Source organism: Dendrobates tinctorius, unplaced genomic scaffold (genome assembly GCF_039654945.1).
Source record: "Dendrobates tinctorius isolate UK_male_01 unplaced genomic scaffold, ASM3965494v1 ptg000162l, whole genome shotgun sequence".
Taxonomy (NCBI): domain Eukaryota; kingdom Metazoa; phylum Chordata; class Amphibia; order Anura; family Dendrobatidae; genus Dendrobates; species Dendrobates tinctorius.
The window spans coordinates 15,841,753-15,859,099 of record NW_027361829.1 but is presented as its reverse complement, the minus strand read 5'-3'; the positions used below and the strand labels follow the sequence as shown (position 1 = coordinate 15,859,099).

General features: G+C 45.8%; 1 protein-coding gene across 1 annotated transcript in view; it reads left to right on the top strand.

Annotated features, from left to right (window-relative positions):
* Positions 1-17,347, top strand: part of PKD1L1 (polycystin 1 like 1, transient receptor potential channel interacting) — a 901,078-nt gene that overhangs the window by 518,409 nt on the left and 365,322 nt on the right. The window contains exons 42-43 of the mRNA XM_073549827.1: positions 188-294; positions 474-690. Of these exons, the coding sequence (XP_073405928.1) occupies positions 188-294; positions 474-690 (324 nt within the window). The remainder of the gene's footprint in view (positions 1-187; positions 295-473; positions 691-17,347) is intronic.

Here is a 17,347-nt window from a genome sequence, read left to right as displayed (position 1 = left end):
CCATTGCATTTTAATGGATTAATGAATAAAAAGAAAAAAATTTTTTAACAGCATCCTGGATTGCTCACGTTATTGCTGGACTTTGCTTTGTCGTTGTTCACACATATATATATATATATATATATATATATATATATATATATATATATATATATATAGGAATGCCTAATCAATAATCTTGTTGTAGGTGCACATTATTCTACATGGGGAGGATGGTGTTTCTGAAACACGAGAGTTGTACTGTCCACACAAGCCTCTATTTGAAAGAAATTCACGACACACATTTATAATGAGGTAAATTAATTTGTAGAGTCATATACAATTACTGCAATCTGGTACCTACTAAAAATGGATTGCTACATAGGAAAAAATCTTATTTAGTTTATTACTGCTAATTAGGACAAGAATTTGATATGCATTTACTGTAAACTGTACAGTTTTTTACTAGCAAGTAATATTTATTTTTTTCCCAGTGTACCAGAAAGTCTTGGGCCGTTGTGGAAGATTCACATTTGGCATAACAACAGTGGCAGTTCTCCAAGCTTGTACCTTAGCCATGTGATTGTCAAAGATCTGCAGAGTGGAACCAGTTGGTTTTTCTATGCGGAATGTTGGCTGGCCATTGATGAGGGAGATGGAAAAGTTGAGCGTGAATTGACATCTGTAGGACATGGATTAGGTTTCAAAAGAGTAAGCACCATGTATATGAGTACGATGAGTATTTATCATTGGTTATGAATTGGGGTTATAAAAATATGCATCAAATGGTTGTAGGTAAATTTACACCAAGTAATATGGACATGTGCTAATAATGTCTTAAGTCACCTGCAGATAACCTATACATAGTAACATAGTAACATTGTATTTAAGGTTGAAGGAAGACTTTAAGTCCATCTAGTTCAACCCATATCCTATCCTAACTATCCTATGCCCTAATATGTTGATCCAGAGGAAGGCAAAAAAAAAAACCATGTGGCAAACACTAGGCACATTGGGGAAAAAAAATTCTTCCTAACGCCACATACGGCAATCAGACTAGTACCCTGGATCAATGCCCTATCAAGAAAACTAGTGTATATACCCTGTAATATTATACTTTTCAAGAAAGGCATCCAGGCCCTTCTTAAATTTAAGTAGTGTATCACTCATTACAACATCATATGGCAGAAAGTTCCATAGTCTCACTGCTCTTACAGTAAAGAATCCGCATCTGTGATTATGATTAAACCTTCTTTCCTTCAGACGTAGAGGAAGCCCCCTTGTCCTTGTCCCTGTCTCAGGTCTAAGAGTAAAATGATCATTAGAAAGGTCTTTGTACTGTCCCCTCATATATTTATACATTGTAATAAGATCACCCCTTAGTCTTTATTTTTCCAAACTAACTAACCCCAAATGTAATAACCTGTCTTGGTGAAGCGATGGCCGGGGGACCACCACAAGGCTTGGAGACTACGGGACACAAGATGAGGTGCAACCAACAAAGGGTTAATTTATTTACAGGCAAGGAATGCAGTGTTAGGAAAGTGTAAACAGGGGTATGCAAGGACATAAAACAATTTACAAATGTGATATTCTCTAGCTGGGTCGTACAAATGGAACGGTGCACCAAATATTACAGCTCAGTGTATTTTTCAGAAGGCAAAACAATGCAATACAGTACAGTATGCTGCTATTCTAACTTTAACTTATCTGGCCGCTGCTACTCCGGCCGCACGGCTACCGTGCTCTGTCTATTGCAGCCTATCCTAAGCCCTAAACATGTGCGCACACAGGGTTAACACTCACGGTAAAGTTGGTGTCTCAGTTCCTTCCTGGGGGCCCCCTGCAGTTCTCTGCAAGATGATGCGATGTCCTCCCTGGAAGCTCTGTGCAACGTGGTCTTGTCCTTGTGTGAAGATTCCAAGCTTGCTCCTAGAAACGGTGAATTTTGTCCTCTGAATTTCTTATTTGTAGATCTTCGTGGCTCCTCGCAGAGACACGGGAAAGACACCTTCGTTATCCCCAAAATAGTTTACAAAGTCACGGTCGCAGACTAAACATTCTTTTCCTCACAGCACACACAGGCACACCTGCTTACTGCAGAAATCTCTTCTTCACCCAGAAAAGCAGCCCCTCCTCTCTGTAGTCTGGCAGATGAAACCAAACAGCCTTTACAGCAGGGAAGCACAGAATGTCCCACTGCTCTAACCAAGGGGGTGCTGTCTCTTAAAGGGGCAGCTTGTCTCTACTGTCCATAGCACTGCCACCCCCTTACATGCCTCCCTACTTAAAGATGGTCATCCTCGACCAACACAGCATCAAGGTTGCAGTGGAATAGAGACACTTGCAATGCAGAACAGCACCTATAGGGGATAAAACACAAGCGGAGAAACAGACAGGGAACACTGTTCTATGTATCGGGCTGGTGGAACCCCTGCAGTAGACCTCTGGGATCTCAGGATGTCTTGACTATCCTCCAGAGGAATACTTGCTGCAGGAGCTAAACCTTATAAAAATACACACCAATGAATAAAATTAGTTTAGAATAAAATATATAATAATAATAACTAATATTCAATGATGTGACAAGTTGAATGGCAAACCATTCCAGTAAAGTGTACCAAAAGAAAAGAACCCTGGACATGAACTAAAATTAATACATCATAAAACCAGCCAATGTAAGGGGAAGATAAAATACCTTTATTATTAATGGTAAGCAGTGTTCTACATAGAGACGTGCATGTGCACACACAAAATAAAGCATTAAAATATTAAAATATATAAAATCACCAGTGTACAAAAATACATATATTAACAGTTGTTCTTAAGAATAAAGCAGCACAGACCAAATGGGGCTTTTTAAAAAAAAATTGATTGATAATCATGCAAAGTGACCAGTGCTAAAGTGCTTAAATAAGATGAACATATACTGTATGTAGAGAAAAGGGGGTAATATTAAATCACCTGATGCCAGGGCCGCGGACTTTGGGATTTCTCGGGCGTACATGCGCTGTTTTCTCTCGGGTTTCCTCTCACCTCCATTACTGGGCCCCTATATATACACCCGGTTTTTGGAACATACACACCCCCTGACGAAGGAATTATACCTAAACGCGCGTCGGGATGCGCTGTGCACACTCTACATTTCTCCCAGGTACTTATTATATTACATTACCTTCATTATATTGCAGCATGTCCCAGTGCAGGGCTTATCCCTTATAAATACTTTGTCATTTTTGCACAATAGCACCATTGCACTTTATGATTAATTCATTTTATTTATTTATCTTCTGTGATTTAATATTACCCCCTTTTCTCTCTCTCTATATATATATATATATATATGTACTGGTATGTAATATGGTTTGTCATCTTATTTAAGCACTTCAGCACTGGTCACTTTGCATGATTATCAATCACTATTTTTTAAGAAAGCCCCATTTGTTCTGTGCTGCTTTATTCTTAAGAACAACTGTTAATATATGTATTTTTGTACACTGGTGATTTTATATATTTTAATATTTTAATGCTTTATTTTGTGTGTGCACATGCACGTCTCTATGTAGAATACTGCTTACCATTAATAATAAAGGTATTTTATCTTCCCCTTACATTGGCTGGTTTTATGATGTATTAATTTTAGTTCATGTCCAGGATTCTTTTCTTTTGATACACTTTGCTGCAGGAGTTGTAGTGGGCTCTTGTCTGGACTCATTGTCACGTGGTGGCAGTGGTACCTCCAGAAGAATACCATCTCTGTCCAGCTGAGGGCCCCCCATGGTGTCAGGGCCAATCCACCATTCATCATTGATTTCACCAGCAGGCAAGACAGGTTCAGGAGGTGGAGCATCACCCTCAAGCGGCACTGGTACAGGACGGGCCTCGGACCGGCATGGCCGTAGCATATTCCTGTGGAGCACTCTAGGGGCAAATGCCCCATTCTCAACCTGCACCTTGTAGACTGGACCTTTAGCATACACTGGCTCGATGACTTTGTAAGGCTGTACTTCCCATCTCTTGCTTAGTTTACCCTTGCGGCATTTCTCTCTGACCAATACTCGGTCCCCAGGCCGGAGCGGTATCTCTTGACTCGGTTTACGGCCCATATCTTCTTTCTCCTGTAGCTGCTGACCCACCAACCACTGTATTGTTTGCCGTCGTTTCCGATGTTCTTTCACCCATGAAGTGACGATTCGCTCCATCAGCTCCTCTGGCTGTTCCAACTTCAATTCAATGTTCTCTCGTCCAGCTCTTCCAAACAGCAGCAGATAGATGGTGTAACCCGTGGTAGAATGGACCCGATTGTTATAGGTCCACACCAACTCTGGCTGGAAATCTGGCCAGCATACCTTCTTCTTCCAACGTCCTCAGCATTTGAAGTAAGGTCCGGTTGAAGCATTCACATGCTCCGTTGCCTTGAGGATGGTAAGGGGTGGTCCGGGACCGCTCGATGCCATACAAACAGTACAGTTCTTCCATCAGCTTGCCTTGGAAACATGCACCTTGGTCAGAGTGGATGCGCTTTGGACACCCATACACTCAGATGAAGTCTTGACAGATGGCCCGTGCCACCGACTCGGCAGTCTGATCTCTAGTCGGGGTGACTACCGCGAACTTGGAGAAATGGTCGGTCATCACCAAACAGTACTGTGGGCCCCGGGCTGAGTGTCCCACGAGGACATAGTCGATCATCAGGACTTCTAGCGGTTCCTTAGTATGTATGGTCTGGATGGGTGCCCTTTGTTCAGCACTCTTAATGAGGTCGCATACCCGACATTGCCGGCAAACCTCTTGTACCATGAACTCCAACCAGGGGCAGTACACATGCTGCTGTAACCACTGGTAGGTCTTTGTGGACCCGAAGTGGGCTCTGAATTTGTGGGCATCTTTAGCCACTTCTTGGGCCATTCCTCCTGGTATGACCACCTGCCACCTTACTTCAGTATCTTTCAGCTGTTGCCTCTTGTGATACAGCACCGATTCTCGCACCTCCAGCCTATCACACTGGTGTAAGACACTCTTCATCTCAGCATCCAGACTCTCTCTCTCTTGTTTGCCTGGCTTCCGCTTCTGCGCTACCCAGCATTTCATCTGTCTCAGCCCTCCGTCTTCATCTTGAACATTTCCCCACTCTTCATTGGTTCTCCCCAGAGATCGGGGTAGTGCGCAGGCCTCCCTATTCGACTGGACCGCAACCACTGGGGTTTTCAATTTATGGAAGTCTGGGGTTTCTTTCTCTTCGAGTTGTTCATCGAGATCCCCCACTGGAGTTTCCACCGTCACTCCTGACAGGCCATCGGCATTTGCATTTTCAGTAGCAGAGCGATAATGGATGGTAAAGTCAAACTTGGCCAAGCGAGCCACCCACTGTTGTTCTAAGGCCCCCAATTTAGCATTTTCAAGGTAGGCCAGGGGATTATTGTCAGTTCGAACTTGAATCTTGGTCCCTGCCAGGAAGCCTGCAAACTGTCATGGCCCACACGAGGGCCAGGAGCTCGAACCGGAAAGAGCTGTAATTATGGGGGTTTCTTTCACTGTCTCGCAGGGACCTACTGGAATACCCGGTGACTCTCTGATGTCCATCCTGTATTTGGGAAAGTACTGCACCGAGTCCATGAAGGCTACTGTCTGTATACAACAGGAACGGTTGATCGAAATCTGCATAGGCCAAAATCGGGGCTGAAGTAAGAGCATCCTTTATAGCCTGGAAGGCCTCATCTCGCCTCTGGTCCCAGGACATGCACTGGGTATTCGGCACTCCGGCGGTCCCCCTCAGCAGTTCATTCAGAGGACCCGCCATCTTTGCGAAATCTTTGACAAACCGTCAGTAGTACCCGGAAAGACCAAGGAAGGCCTGGAGTTCCCACATAGTGCTAGGGACTGGCCACTTCTGGATAGCAGCCACTTTTTCTGGTGAAGGCAGAACTCCGTCTTGTGACACTATGTGGCCCAGGTACTCGATCTCTCTCTTGAAGAGGTGGCACTTCTTTGGTGTCACCTTCAGGTTATGAGCCCGCAGTCTTCCGACTACCTGTCCAAGCCGGGCAAGATGGTCTTCGAACGAGGCAGAGAACACAATGATGTCATCCAGGTAGATCAGGGTAGCCTCAAAGTTTAAGTCTCCCAAACACTTTTCCATCAGCCGTTGAAATGTGCCTAGAGCATTGGAGAGGCCGACGGGCATCCGGTTAAACTTGAACAATCCCATAGGGAGGATGAAGGCAGTTTTTTCCTTGTCTTTCTCGGCCACGGCCACTTGCCAGTATCCGCTCGCTAGGTCCAAGGTGGAGAAGTACTTGGCTTTCCCCAACGCTGTCAAGGATTCCTCGATGCGGGGTAACGGATATGAGTCTCGCACAGTGCAGGCATTGAGTTTCCTGTAATCTACACAGAACCGGATGGTCTCATCCTTCTTCTTGACGAGCACCACCGGGGCCGCCCAAGGGCTCTGACTACTCTGCACTACTCCTGAATCCAGCATGTGTCTCAGTATTGTCTTCACCTCTTGGTACATCTTGGATGGGATTTGCCGGTATCGTTCTCGAATTGGATGAGCGTCCCCGGTCGGTATCTTGTGTGTGATCGCTTTGGTACAGCCAAAATCTTCGGCGTGACGGGTGAATACGGCCTGATTTTCTTTTTACAACACCACAATAACAGCAACAATTGATTCAGCTGCCCCCCTCACGCAGAGCAAAACTCGAACAATCAACAGGCAGCCCTGGCTGACCAGCCTGACCAAAGAACTGACCAGGGCCGCTGAGCGAAGATGGAAGAGAACCCGTTTTACTGAGCACTTCAGTGCATACCAGCAGTCACTTGCCAGCTTTAAGTCCATGCTCTCTGCTGCAAAACAAACTTACTTCGCATCTCTCATATCCTCCCTGTCTCACAACCCTAAACAGCTCTTCAACACTTTCAATTCTCTACTCCGTCCCACAGCACCTCCTCCCTCTACTCTCATTTCTGCTGAAGACTTTGCCTCCTTCTTTAAGCAGAAGATTGACACAATCAGACAAAACTTTGGCCCGCAGCCCCCAATTCCCCTCTTAGCCGCTCAGCCCTGTTCTGCAAAAGCCAGCTTCTCCACCATGACAGAAGATCAGCTCTCCACCCTTCTGTCAAGATCACACCTCACCACTTGTGCCCTTGACCCACTCCCGTCCCACCTCATCCCTAACTTGGCCACAGTCTTCATCCCATCTCTATCACACCTCTTCAACTTTTCACTTACAAATGGTGTCTTTCCCTCATCCTTCAAACATGCCTCAATCACACCCATCTTCAAAAAGCTCTCCTTTGACCAATCCTCTGTGTCTAACTATTGCCCGATATCTCTTCTCCCTTACGCCTCAAAACTACTGGAATAGCATGTATATCTTGAACTGTCCTCCCACCTCTCCTCCTGTTCCTTCTTTGACCGGTTACAATCTGGCTTCCGACCGCATCACTCAACTGAAACTGCCCTAACTAAAGTCACTAACAACTTACCGCCAAGAGCAAGCGACACTACTCTGTCCTCCTCGTGGACCTGTCCTCTGCCTTTGACACCATAGACCATTCCCTCCTGCTACAGACTCTCTCATCTCTTGGAATCACAGACTTGGCCTTATCCTGGATCTCATCATACCTAACAGACCGAACATTTAGTGTCTCCCTCTCACACACCACCTCCTCACCTCGCCCCCTGTCTGTCGGTGTTCCTCAAGGCTCTGTCCTAGGTCCCCTGCTATTCTCCATCTACACCTTCGGCTTGGGACAGCTCATAGAATCCCATGGTTTGCAGTATCACCTCTACGCCGATGACACGCAGATCTACCTATCTGGACCCGACCTCACCTCCTTACTGACTGAAATCCCACAATGTCTGTCTGCTATTTCAGCCTTCTTTTCTTCTCGCTTTCTCAAACTGAACATGGACAAAACAGAATTCATCATCTTTCCCCCATCTCACTCTACCCCTCCACCAGACCTATCCATCAATGTCAATGGCTGCTCTCTTTCCCCAGTCCCGCACGCTCGGTGCCTTGGGGTGATCCTCGACTCTGCGCTCTCTTTCAAACCACATATCCAAGCCCTCGCCTCCTCCAAACTCAAAATATTTCCCGGATCCGCTCATTCCTCAACCACGAAACCACAAAAACACTAGTGCATGCGCATGCTCTTATTATCTCCCGCCTTGACTACTGCAACGTCCTACTCTCTGGCCTCCCCTCTAGCACTCTGGCACCACTCTAGTCCATCCTACACTCTGCTGCCTGACTAATCCACCTGTCTCCCTGCTATTCCCCAGCCTCCCCCCTATGCCAGGCCCTTCACTGGCTTCCTATTGCCCAGAGGTTTCAATTCAAAACCGTAACCATGACATACAAAGTCATCCACAACCTGTCTCCTCCATACATCTGTGACATGGTCTTCAGGTACCTACCCACACGCAACCTTCAATCATCTCAAGATCTCCTTCTCTACTCTCCCCTTATCTCTTCTTCCCACAACCGCATACAAGACTTCTCTCATGCTTCCCCCATACTCTGGAACTCTCTACCGCAACACATCAGACTCTCACCATCAATGGAAACCTTCAAGAAGAACCTGAAGACCCACCTGTTCTGACAAACCTACAGCCTGCAATGATTCTTGGTCTACTGAACCACCGCACGACCTGCTCTACCCTCTCCTACTGTATCCTCACCCATCCCTGTAGACTGTGAGTCCTCGCAGGCAGGGTCCCCTCTCCTTATGTACTTGTGTGTATGTTTCCCCTTTTCACATGTAAAGCGCCATGGAATAAATGGCGCTATATAAATGCATAATAAGAATAATAATTTTCCCACAGCATAGCTTCTATTGCCCGCACACGCTCAGGGCCAACAGCCTTCACATCCACTTCCATTTGGTCAAGGATAATTTGCCCATTACACTCTGTGGATGGCTTCTCTTTGGGTCCCACAGCGACTGCCAGGGTCCAGCCCGCACCCCTTTCTGACTCACCACTTCACCCTTGTGTAGGTACACCCGGGCCAGATCTGTCCCCCATGGCAAGGTGACTTCCCCAGGGCCCACGTTCAAAGTTCTTATGAAGACGTGTCCTCACTGGACCACAGCTATCGTACGAGCTATCGTGACTTCTTGGTCCACTCCTCCGCCTACCACAGGCTGAACTATCACCTCCAGCCCGTCACGGTTGTGATGAGTCCCCACTGGAAGGTGTAATATACTTTCTCGCTCGGGAGGCAGGATTACAGACTCCTGAATGGTCGGGCTGAAGGATGGTTATATGAGTGCGTTGAGTCAGACTTGTTCTCCCATTCTTTGCTCCATCCGGGTTAATTTATCTTGCATACTCACAAGAGACCGCTGCAAGTTATGCACTACCTGGACCAGCGCCTCCAGATGATTTGTATCTCCTCTGGTATTTGCACCCTGGACACGCTTCACACCAGACGCGTAACTGTCTTCCTTGCTTCGGGCCACTGCTTCTGCCAGGATTTGACATAATGAAAGAGTCGGATCTACACGGACCCGTTCTGATAGCGCTCTCCTTAAGGATGTGCTATGCAGTCCCAGAATGAATTGTTTCCAGAGTATCCGGTCTGTGGAGCCCATGCTACCAAGCTCATCTGTCTCTTTCATTTGCACTTCTGCCAACATTTCTTGCAGTGCTGTCGCATACTGAGAGATCCCTTCTTCTTCCTGCTGCAGTCTAGAGAAAAATTTGGCACGGAGGTGTCCCGCGCTGGCAGTCTCGCCGTAGCTCTCTTCCAGGAATTTCACTAGCTACTTCAGGGTACTACGAGTGAGTACTGGCTGTAGACAGATGTTTTTACGGGCCTCTCCCTCCTGGGCAGTGAAAGCAATGTCCACTTCAAGGTCTGTGCTGATGTTATAAATCTTCAGGGTGCTTTGCAGCCGGGACACCCAATCAGACAGGGGCATATTATCGCCGTCAAACTTTGGAAGCACACTAAATATGGTACCCATAGGGAGTGTCCTTGCAGGGGTTCCACCAATGACCACAGCATCCCCACTAACGCTAGCATTCCTGACGTTGCCGCCTGCTGCCTGCATCTTGGTGACTAGCCCTGCTTGCAGCGCCACTTGAAGCGATGGCTGGGGGACCACCACAATGCAGGGAGACTACGGTACACAAGATGAGGTGCAAACAACAAAGGGTTAATTTATTTACAGGCAAGGAATGCAGTGTTAGGAAAGTATAAACCGGGGTATGCAATGACATAAAACAGATCACACTCTGCGGGATAATGATGAATGTTTATTGACACTGAATTACATGTCACGTCGGGGATGTGAAGGAGAGTGTGTCAGCCATTTGACACACTCTCCTTCACATCCCCGACGTGACATGTAATTCAGTGTCAATAAACATTCATCGTTATCCCGCAGAGTGCGATCTTTTTCTCTTAGATACCACTATCGTTTTGCTATGAGGTCAAGCACCCGGGAATCCTGGATGTGAACTCTCCGCCCGCTGCCAGCCACGGATCTCAGTACGGTAATAGCGGTGCCGCCCGCTTTCTTGCATTGACTTTATGACATAAAACAATTTACAAAAGTGATATTTTCTAGCTGGGCCGTACAAATGGCACGGTGCACCAACTATTACAGATGAGTGTATTTTTCAGAAGGCAAAACAATGCAATAGTACAGTACGCTGCTACTCTAACTTTAGCTTATCTGGCCGCTGCTACTCCGGCCGCACGGCTACAATGCTCTGTCTATTGCAGCCTATCCTAAGCCCTAAACATGTGCGCACACGGGGTTAATACTCACGGTAAAGTCGGTGTCTCAGTTCCATCCTGGGGGTCCCCTGCAGTTTTCTGCAAGATGATGCAAAGTCCTCCCTGGAAGCTTTGTGCAACGTGGTCTTGTCCTTGTGTGAAGATTCCAAGTTTGCTCCTAGAAACGGTGAATTTTGTCCTCTGAATTTCTTCTTTGTAGATCTTCGTGGCTCCTCGCAGCGACACGGGAAAGACACCTTCGTTATCCCCAAAATAGTTTACAAAGTCACAGTCACACACTAAACATTCTTTTCCTCACAGCTCATGCAGGCACACCTGCTTACTGCAGAAATCTCTTCTCCACCCAGAAAAGCAGCCCCTCCCTTCTGTAGTCTGGCAGATGAAACCAAACAGCCTTTACAGCAGGGAAGCGCAGAATGTCCCACTGCACTAACCAAGGGGGTGCTGTCTCTTAAAGGGGCAGCTTGTCTCTACTGTCCATAGCACTGCCACCCCCTTTCATTGGTATTGCAGAACCCCCAGTTCTCTAATAACCTTGGTCGCTCTTCTCTGCACCCGCCCCAGTTCAGCTATGTCTTTCTTATACACCAGAGACCAGAACTGTACACAGTATTCTAAGTTTGGTCACACTATTGATTTGTATAGAGGTAAAATTATGTTCTCCTCAAGAGCATCTATGCCTCTTTTTAAGCATCCCATTATTTTATTTGCCTTTACAGCAGCTGCCTGACACTGGCCACTAAATGTGAGTTTGTCATTCACCCAGGATTTTTTCAGTGACAGTTTTGCCCAGTGTTTTACAAGTAAGCACACAATTATACATCTTATTTCTTCTGCCCAAGTGCATGACCTTACATTTATCCCCATTAAAGCTCATTTGCCATTTATCAGCCCAAGCTTCTAGTTTACATAAATCTTCCTGTAATATTAAATTGTCCTCCTCTGTATTGATTACCCTGCAGAGTTTAGTCTCATCTGCAAATACTGAAATTCTATTCTGTATGCCACTTACAAGGTCATTAATAAATATGTTAAAAAGAAGCGGGCCCAACACAATCCCTTGCGGTACCCCACTGCTACCGCGGCCCAGTCCAAGTGTGCTCCATTAATAACCACCCTTTGTTTCCTATCCCTGAGCCAGCTCTTAACCCACTTACACATATTTTCCCCTATCCCCATTGTTCTCATTTTATGTATCAACCTTTTGTGTGGCACCGTATCAAAACTTTTGAAAAGTCAATATACCCCTCGTCCACTGCATTCCCTTGGTCCAGTGTGGAACTTACCTCTTAATAGAAGCTTATTAGATTACGTGGTATAGTGGTATAAAGAAGGGGGCAACATTATAATAAAACATCTATATTTGTTTCTTTTTACATTTTTTATGGGTTAGCCTTCTGCCTAAAGTGTAAATCACTATGTATCAGAAAAATTGTCTTAAAAATAGTATGTAGTTTCTGAGCTGCAATAGGTCATATCCATGTGAGGCAAAGTGGTGGACTTTTTGTAAGTATGTCAAACTGCACGTGACTTCAAAGACATGCCTACCTTTCACAGATGCTTTGCAATTATCAAACTAGTGATGGGCAGGATAAATATACAGTTTAGCTGGAAGGCCATTCTATTCAAATATTTCTAAAGTGAAAAACTTGCCCTCACTGAAAGTTAGTGATCCCACTTAAGATAAATGATATTCAATTGAAAGAAGTCTCTGATATAGCAACCTTACTTGTATTACAAGACTCCTCATAGCCTAGTTTCTACATAACATTATGCCCTACTCTCTCCAAGACTTTAAAAGAAACCTATCAGTCCATTCATGCTGCTAAAACCCCAAACACCATGAAAGACTGAATGATTACAGCTATGTTTGTACTTTAATTCTCTGAATTGTTCCAGTGTGAAGAGCTGGACCATAGTCAGAAACAAGATTAGTCTGCTGTCGCCCCCAGGTGGCTTCTTTCTACATAGCTCCTAATGAATGACAGGTTTTACCTCATCTTTGCCTATTATTTCTCATCAGATCTTTAACCCTTCCTGACCAGGCCAGATTTTACAATATTGACAAGTGTCACTTTATGTGGTAATAACTCTGGAACGCTTGAATGTATCCCAATGATTCAGAGATTATTTTTTCGTGACACACTGTACTTTTTCGTATTGCTTAATTTAAGTACATATTTTTTGTGTCTATTTGTGAAAATATAAATTTTGCAAGTTTCACACTTTTTATACCCTTAAACCAGATAGTTCTATCACACAAAGTAGTTAATAAATAACATTTACTACATATCTACTTTACATCAGCATATTTTTTTTTTATTATTTTTGTTAGGAAGTTAAAAGGTTAAAACTAGTGATGAGCGAATGTGCTCGCCACTACTCGTTAATCGCCTGAGTATCACGGTACTCGGTATACTCAGGGAGCACCGAGCATTTCCGGGATTGCTCGGAGGGAACTCGGGTCTGCACCCAGCATTTTTGGCGGACTTTACAGACCCAATCACGATGCAGGGATTGTCTGTCAGGCAATGAAATGCCGCAGCCATCTTTGTTGTGGTTGTGCAGTGATTGGCTGTCCGCACAGCATCTTCAGGGGTATAATAAACCGGACACCGCCTTGCTCGGCGCATTTATCTCTGGATTGAGATAGTGTAGGTAGAGCTGCTGCGGATATAGGGTCAGAATTGGGAATTTATTAGTGTGGGGTCTACCATCCTAAACAACTCAAATCCAGCTAAACCAACAGTCCTTCTAAAGACTAATTCCAGAGTATATATGTTCCAGAGTTAGGTAGGCAGGGTAGTGTACATCGCTCTATACACATCACTGCAAGTCCTGCAGGCACTGTATGTGTGTATATAGATCATAGCATACATCAAGAGGGTCCATTCCCTTTCTGTGTTCTGGTGCTGCTGCTGCTACCTGTAGGATATATTGGTCATACATAGCTAGCCCCAGGTGTAATTGGAATACAGGCCACACATTTTTTGGTGTGGTATCTTTGTGCCAGCTCATATCTGTGCGTGCTCAAAGTTTGGTCAGTTTAGGGCGGTTTTCCTTTTTTTGTCCTGGCTGTCACTGTTCTTAAATACAGCAGTATTTAGCCAAAAAAAGAAAAAATACAGCCCATACATTTGTCGCAGTGGTATCTCCTTGGCGGCTCATATCTGTGTGTGCTCTAAATTTGGACAGTTTACTGCGGTTTTATTTTTTTGTCCTGGCTGTCACTGTACTTAAATACAGCAGTATTTAGCCAAAAAAAGAAAAAAATACAGCCCATACATTTGTCGTAGTGGTTTCTCCGTGGCGGCTCATATCTGTGTGTGCTCTAAATTTGACCAGTTTACGGCGGTTTTATTTGTTTTGTCCTGGGTGAAACTGTACTTATATACAGCACTATTTAGCAAAAAAAAAACAAAAAACATTTGTCGTAGTGGTTTCTCCGTGTCAGCTCATATCTGTGTGTGCTCAAAGTTTGGACAGTTTAGGCCGGTTTTCCTTTTTTTGTCCTGGGTGTCACAGTACTGATATACAGCACTAGTTAACCCCAAAAAATACAGCCCACACATTTGTTGTAGTGGTATCTATGTGGCTGCTCATATCTGTGTGTGCTAAAAGTTTGGCCAGTTTAGGCCAAAACATTGTATTTTTTTGCAGTCTGTTAACGTAATTATTAAATCTGATAAGTCCAAAAACATTTTTACCTAAAGTCCATATAGGTAAAAGTGTGGTTTTCAAGCACACGTATCACATACAAGTTGACTCCCAAATCACCCTTTTGTAGTGAACTTGTATAATATTCTATTCCATTTACAATGGGCAAGGCGCGTGGCAAGGGATGGGGAAGTGGACGTGATGGTGATGGTGCAGGCCGAGGCCGTGGGCAAGCTGAAATTGGCCCACCGAAAACACCCACATCTTCTCGCTGGACCTTAGTGTCTGAAGTCCTAGGGGACCGCGGCAAGACAGCACTATTGAAGCCCGAGCAGTGTGAAAAGGTAGTTGGTTGGATAGCAGATAATACATCCAGTTACTTATCCACCACCACCAGAACCCTGACTTCAACACGGTCAAGTCACAGTAGCCGTGAATCTGGACCGCATATTCATTACCCTGATCCTCCTTCCTCCCACCATGCTGAATGCCCTGAGACAACTGATCCCACACACAGACACACTGAAGAGCTGATCAGTTTTCCTTTTGGAGATTCGTGCCTCTCGCCCGGTCGACTAGAAGCAGGGTAAGATGATATTCCATGTAGCGATGGGTGGTAGGTGTCACACCATTTCAGGCAGGAAGAAACAGTGTGGTGGCTGCAGACAGAAGGTGTACAACCATTTCCTGTAACACCAACCTGATGGAAGTTGCCAGTCCAACTGTTAGGTCTTCCCGAGTCTGGTTATTTTTAAAGACTCTGGCGATAACCCCAAACAGGCCATTTGCAACACCTGTCATGCCAGCATCAGTAGGGGTAGCAAAACTACAAGCCTTACCACCACCAGCATGATCAGGCACATGGCAGCAAAGCACCCGACTTTGTGGGCCCAACCCCAGGCTCCAGGAACAGTGTCTGTGGGTGACACCACTGCTTCCTCCACTGTTGTGCATGCAAGCCAATCCCCTGTCCACACTTCATGTGAAGATGCCTCCTGCCCTGCACTTGCTGTTGCCCACAGTCAAATAACACCATCATCAAGCACATCCACATCCTTGTCCCAGCGCAGCCTTGAGTTGTCCATACCCCAGTCATTGGAACGTAAGCGGAAATACACAGCCAACGCCCCACAGGCCACAGTACTTCATTCTCATATTTCTCGTCTGTTTGTGGTCGAAATGTTGCCTTTTAGGCTCGTGGAGATGGAAGCTTTCCACATCCTGATGGCGGCGGCAATCCCAAGGTACTCTGTCCTCAGCCGCCACTATTTCTCCCGCTGTGCCGTCCCAGCATTACACAAGAACGTGTCCCACATTACCCGTGCCCTCAACAATGCAGTTACTGGGAAAGTACACCTAACCATGGACATGTGGACAAGTGCTTGTGGCCAGGGATGGTACATCTTGCTGATGGCACATTGGGTTAACATAGTGCAAGCCGGGACACAGTCAGACCATGGGATGGAACACATCCTCCCGACGCCAAGGATTGCGGGCCCTACGTCAATCAGGGTTGCCCCCACTGTGTACAGCTCTTGCACCTCCTCCTCTTCAGCCTCCATGTCAGAAATGAGCACATCAGTCACCACCTGGAAGCACTGCAGCACTGCCAAAGCAAAGCGGCAACAAGCTGTGCTGAAGCTAATTTGCTTAGGTGACAAACTGCATAATGCTGAAGAGTTGTTGATAGCTCTGAAAGAGCAGGCAGATATGTGGCTGACACCGCTAAATCTCCAGCCAGGCATGGTTGTGTGTGACAATGGCAGGAACCTGGTGGCGGCTTTGGGGTGAGGTGAACTGACTTACGTACCATACCTGGCCCATGTGCTGAACCTCGTTGTTTAAAGTTTTCTAAAAAGCTATCCGGAGCTGCCAGATCTGCTGGTTAAAGTATGCCGCCTGTGTGCACATTTTAGAAATTCAGCTACAGCTTCAGCCACCATTGCTGTGCTTCAGCAGCGATTGCAGATTCTGGCTCACCAACTGGTGTGTGATGTCCCCACACATTGGAACTCTACTCTACATATGTTAGAAAGGATTTGTGAGAAGAAGCGGGCAGTTATTGAATACCAGCATCAACAAGGCTGTCGTTTTTCAGCTTTGACTCCACACATAAGACCTCAGGAGTGGACATGAATGTCAGACACATGTAGCATCCTCCAAAACTTTGAGGAGTCCACCAAGATGATGAGCGGCGATGATGCCATAATTAGCGATACCATCCGGCTCATCTGCATTCTGAAAAGCTCTCTGCTCTTAATGAAATAGGAGACATTGGAGGCGGAGCACGAGGACATGGATCAAGGAACCATACAGGGTGATTACACACATCCTAAGCTTGTGATATCTCAATGTGAATTCATTGACAATGAGGAAGATGAGCAAGAACAGGAGCTACTTTCATGCGCTATAGACAGGACTACAACCACAATTGTCATACCGTCTGTTCAGTGTGGATGGCATGAGGACAGGGAAGAAGAGGAAGAGGAGGAGGACACCTTGGTCAGTCATCCTGTTGGTGAGGACACGGAAGTCTTGCCTGCTACCAGTCTGGCATGCATGGCTGACTTTATGCAGCGCTGCCTTTCCTGTGACCCTCGTATTGTCAAAATATTGGGTACCAATTATTACTGGCTATTGACACTTTTAGACCAAAGGTACAAGGATAACTTTCAATCTCTTGTTCCAGAGGTACACGGGTGTGCCAAAATGGTGCAGTACCATAAGGCCATTGTTGCAGAATTATTAAAAAAATTACAATCTCAAAACGCTGGCAGCAGATAACCGTTCGTTGGCCAACCAAGCAGGATAGGAGAGACAGGCACAAGTCCACTCCAGCAGAGGCAGGGGAACACTGGCAAAGTTCTGGGACAGTTTTCTAAGACCCTCCCATCGCCCATGCACTGTGGCACGGGGTAATCTCACAAGGAATGCAATTGTCAGGAACACCG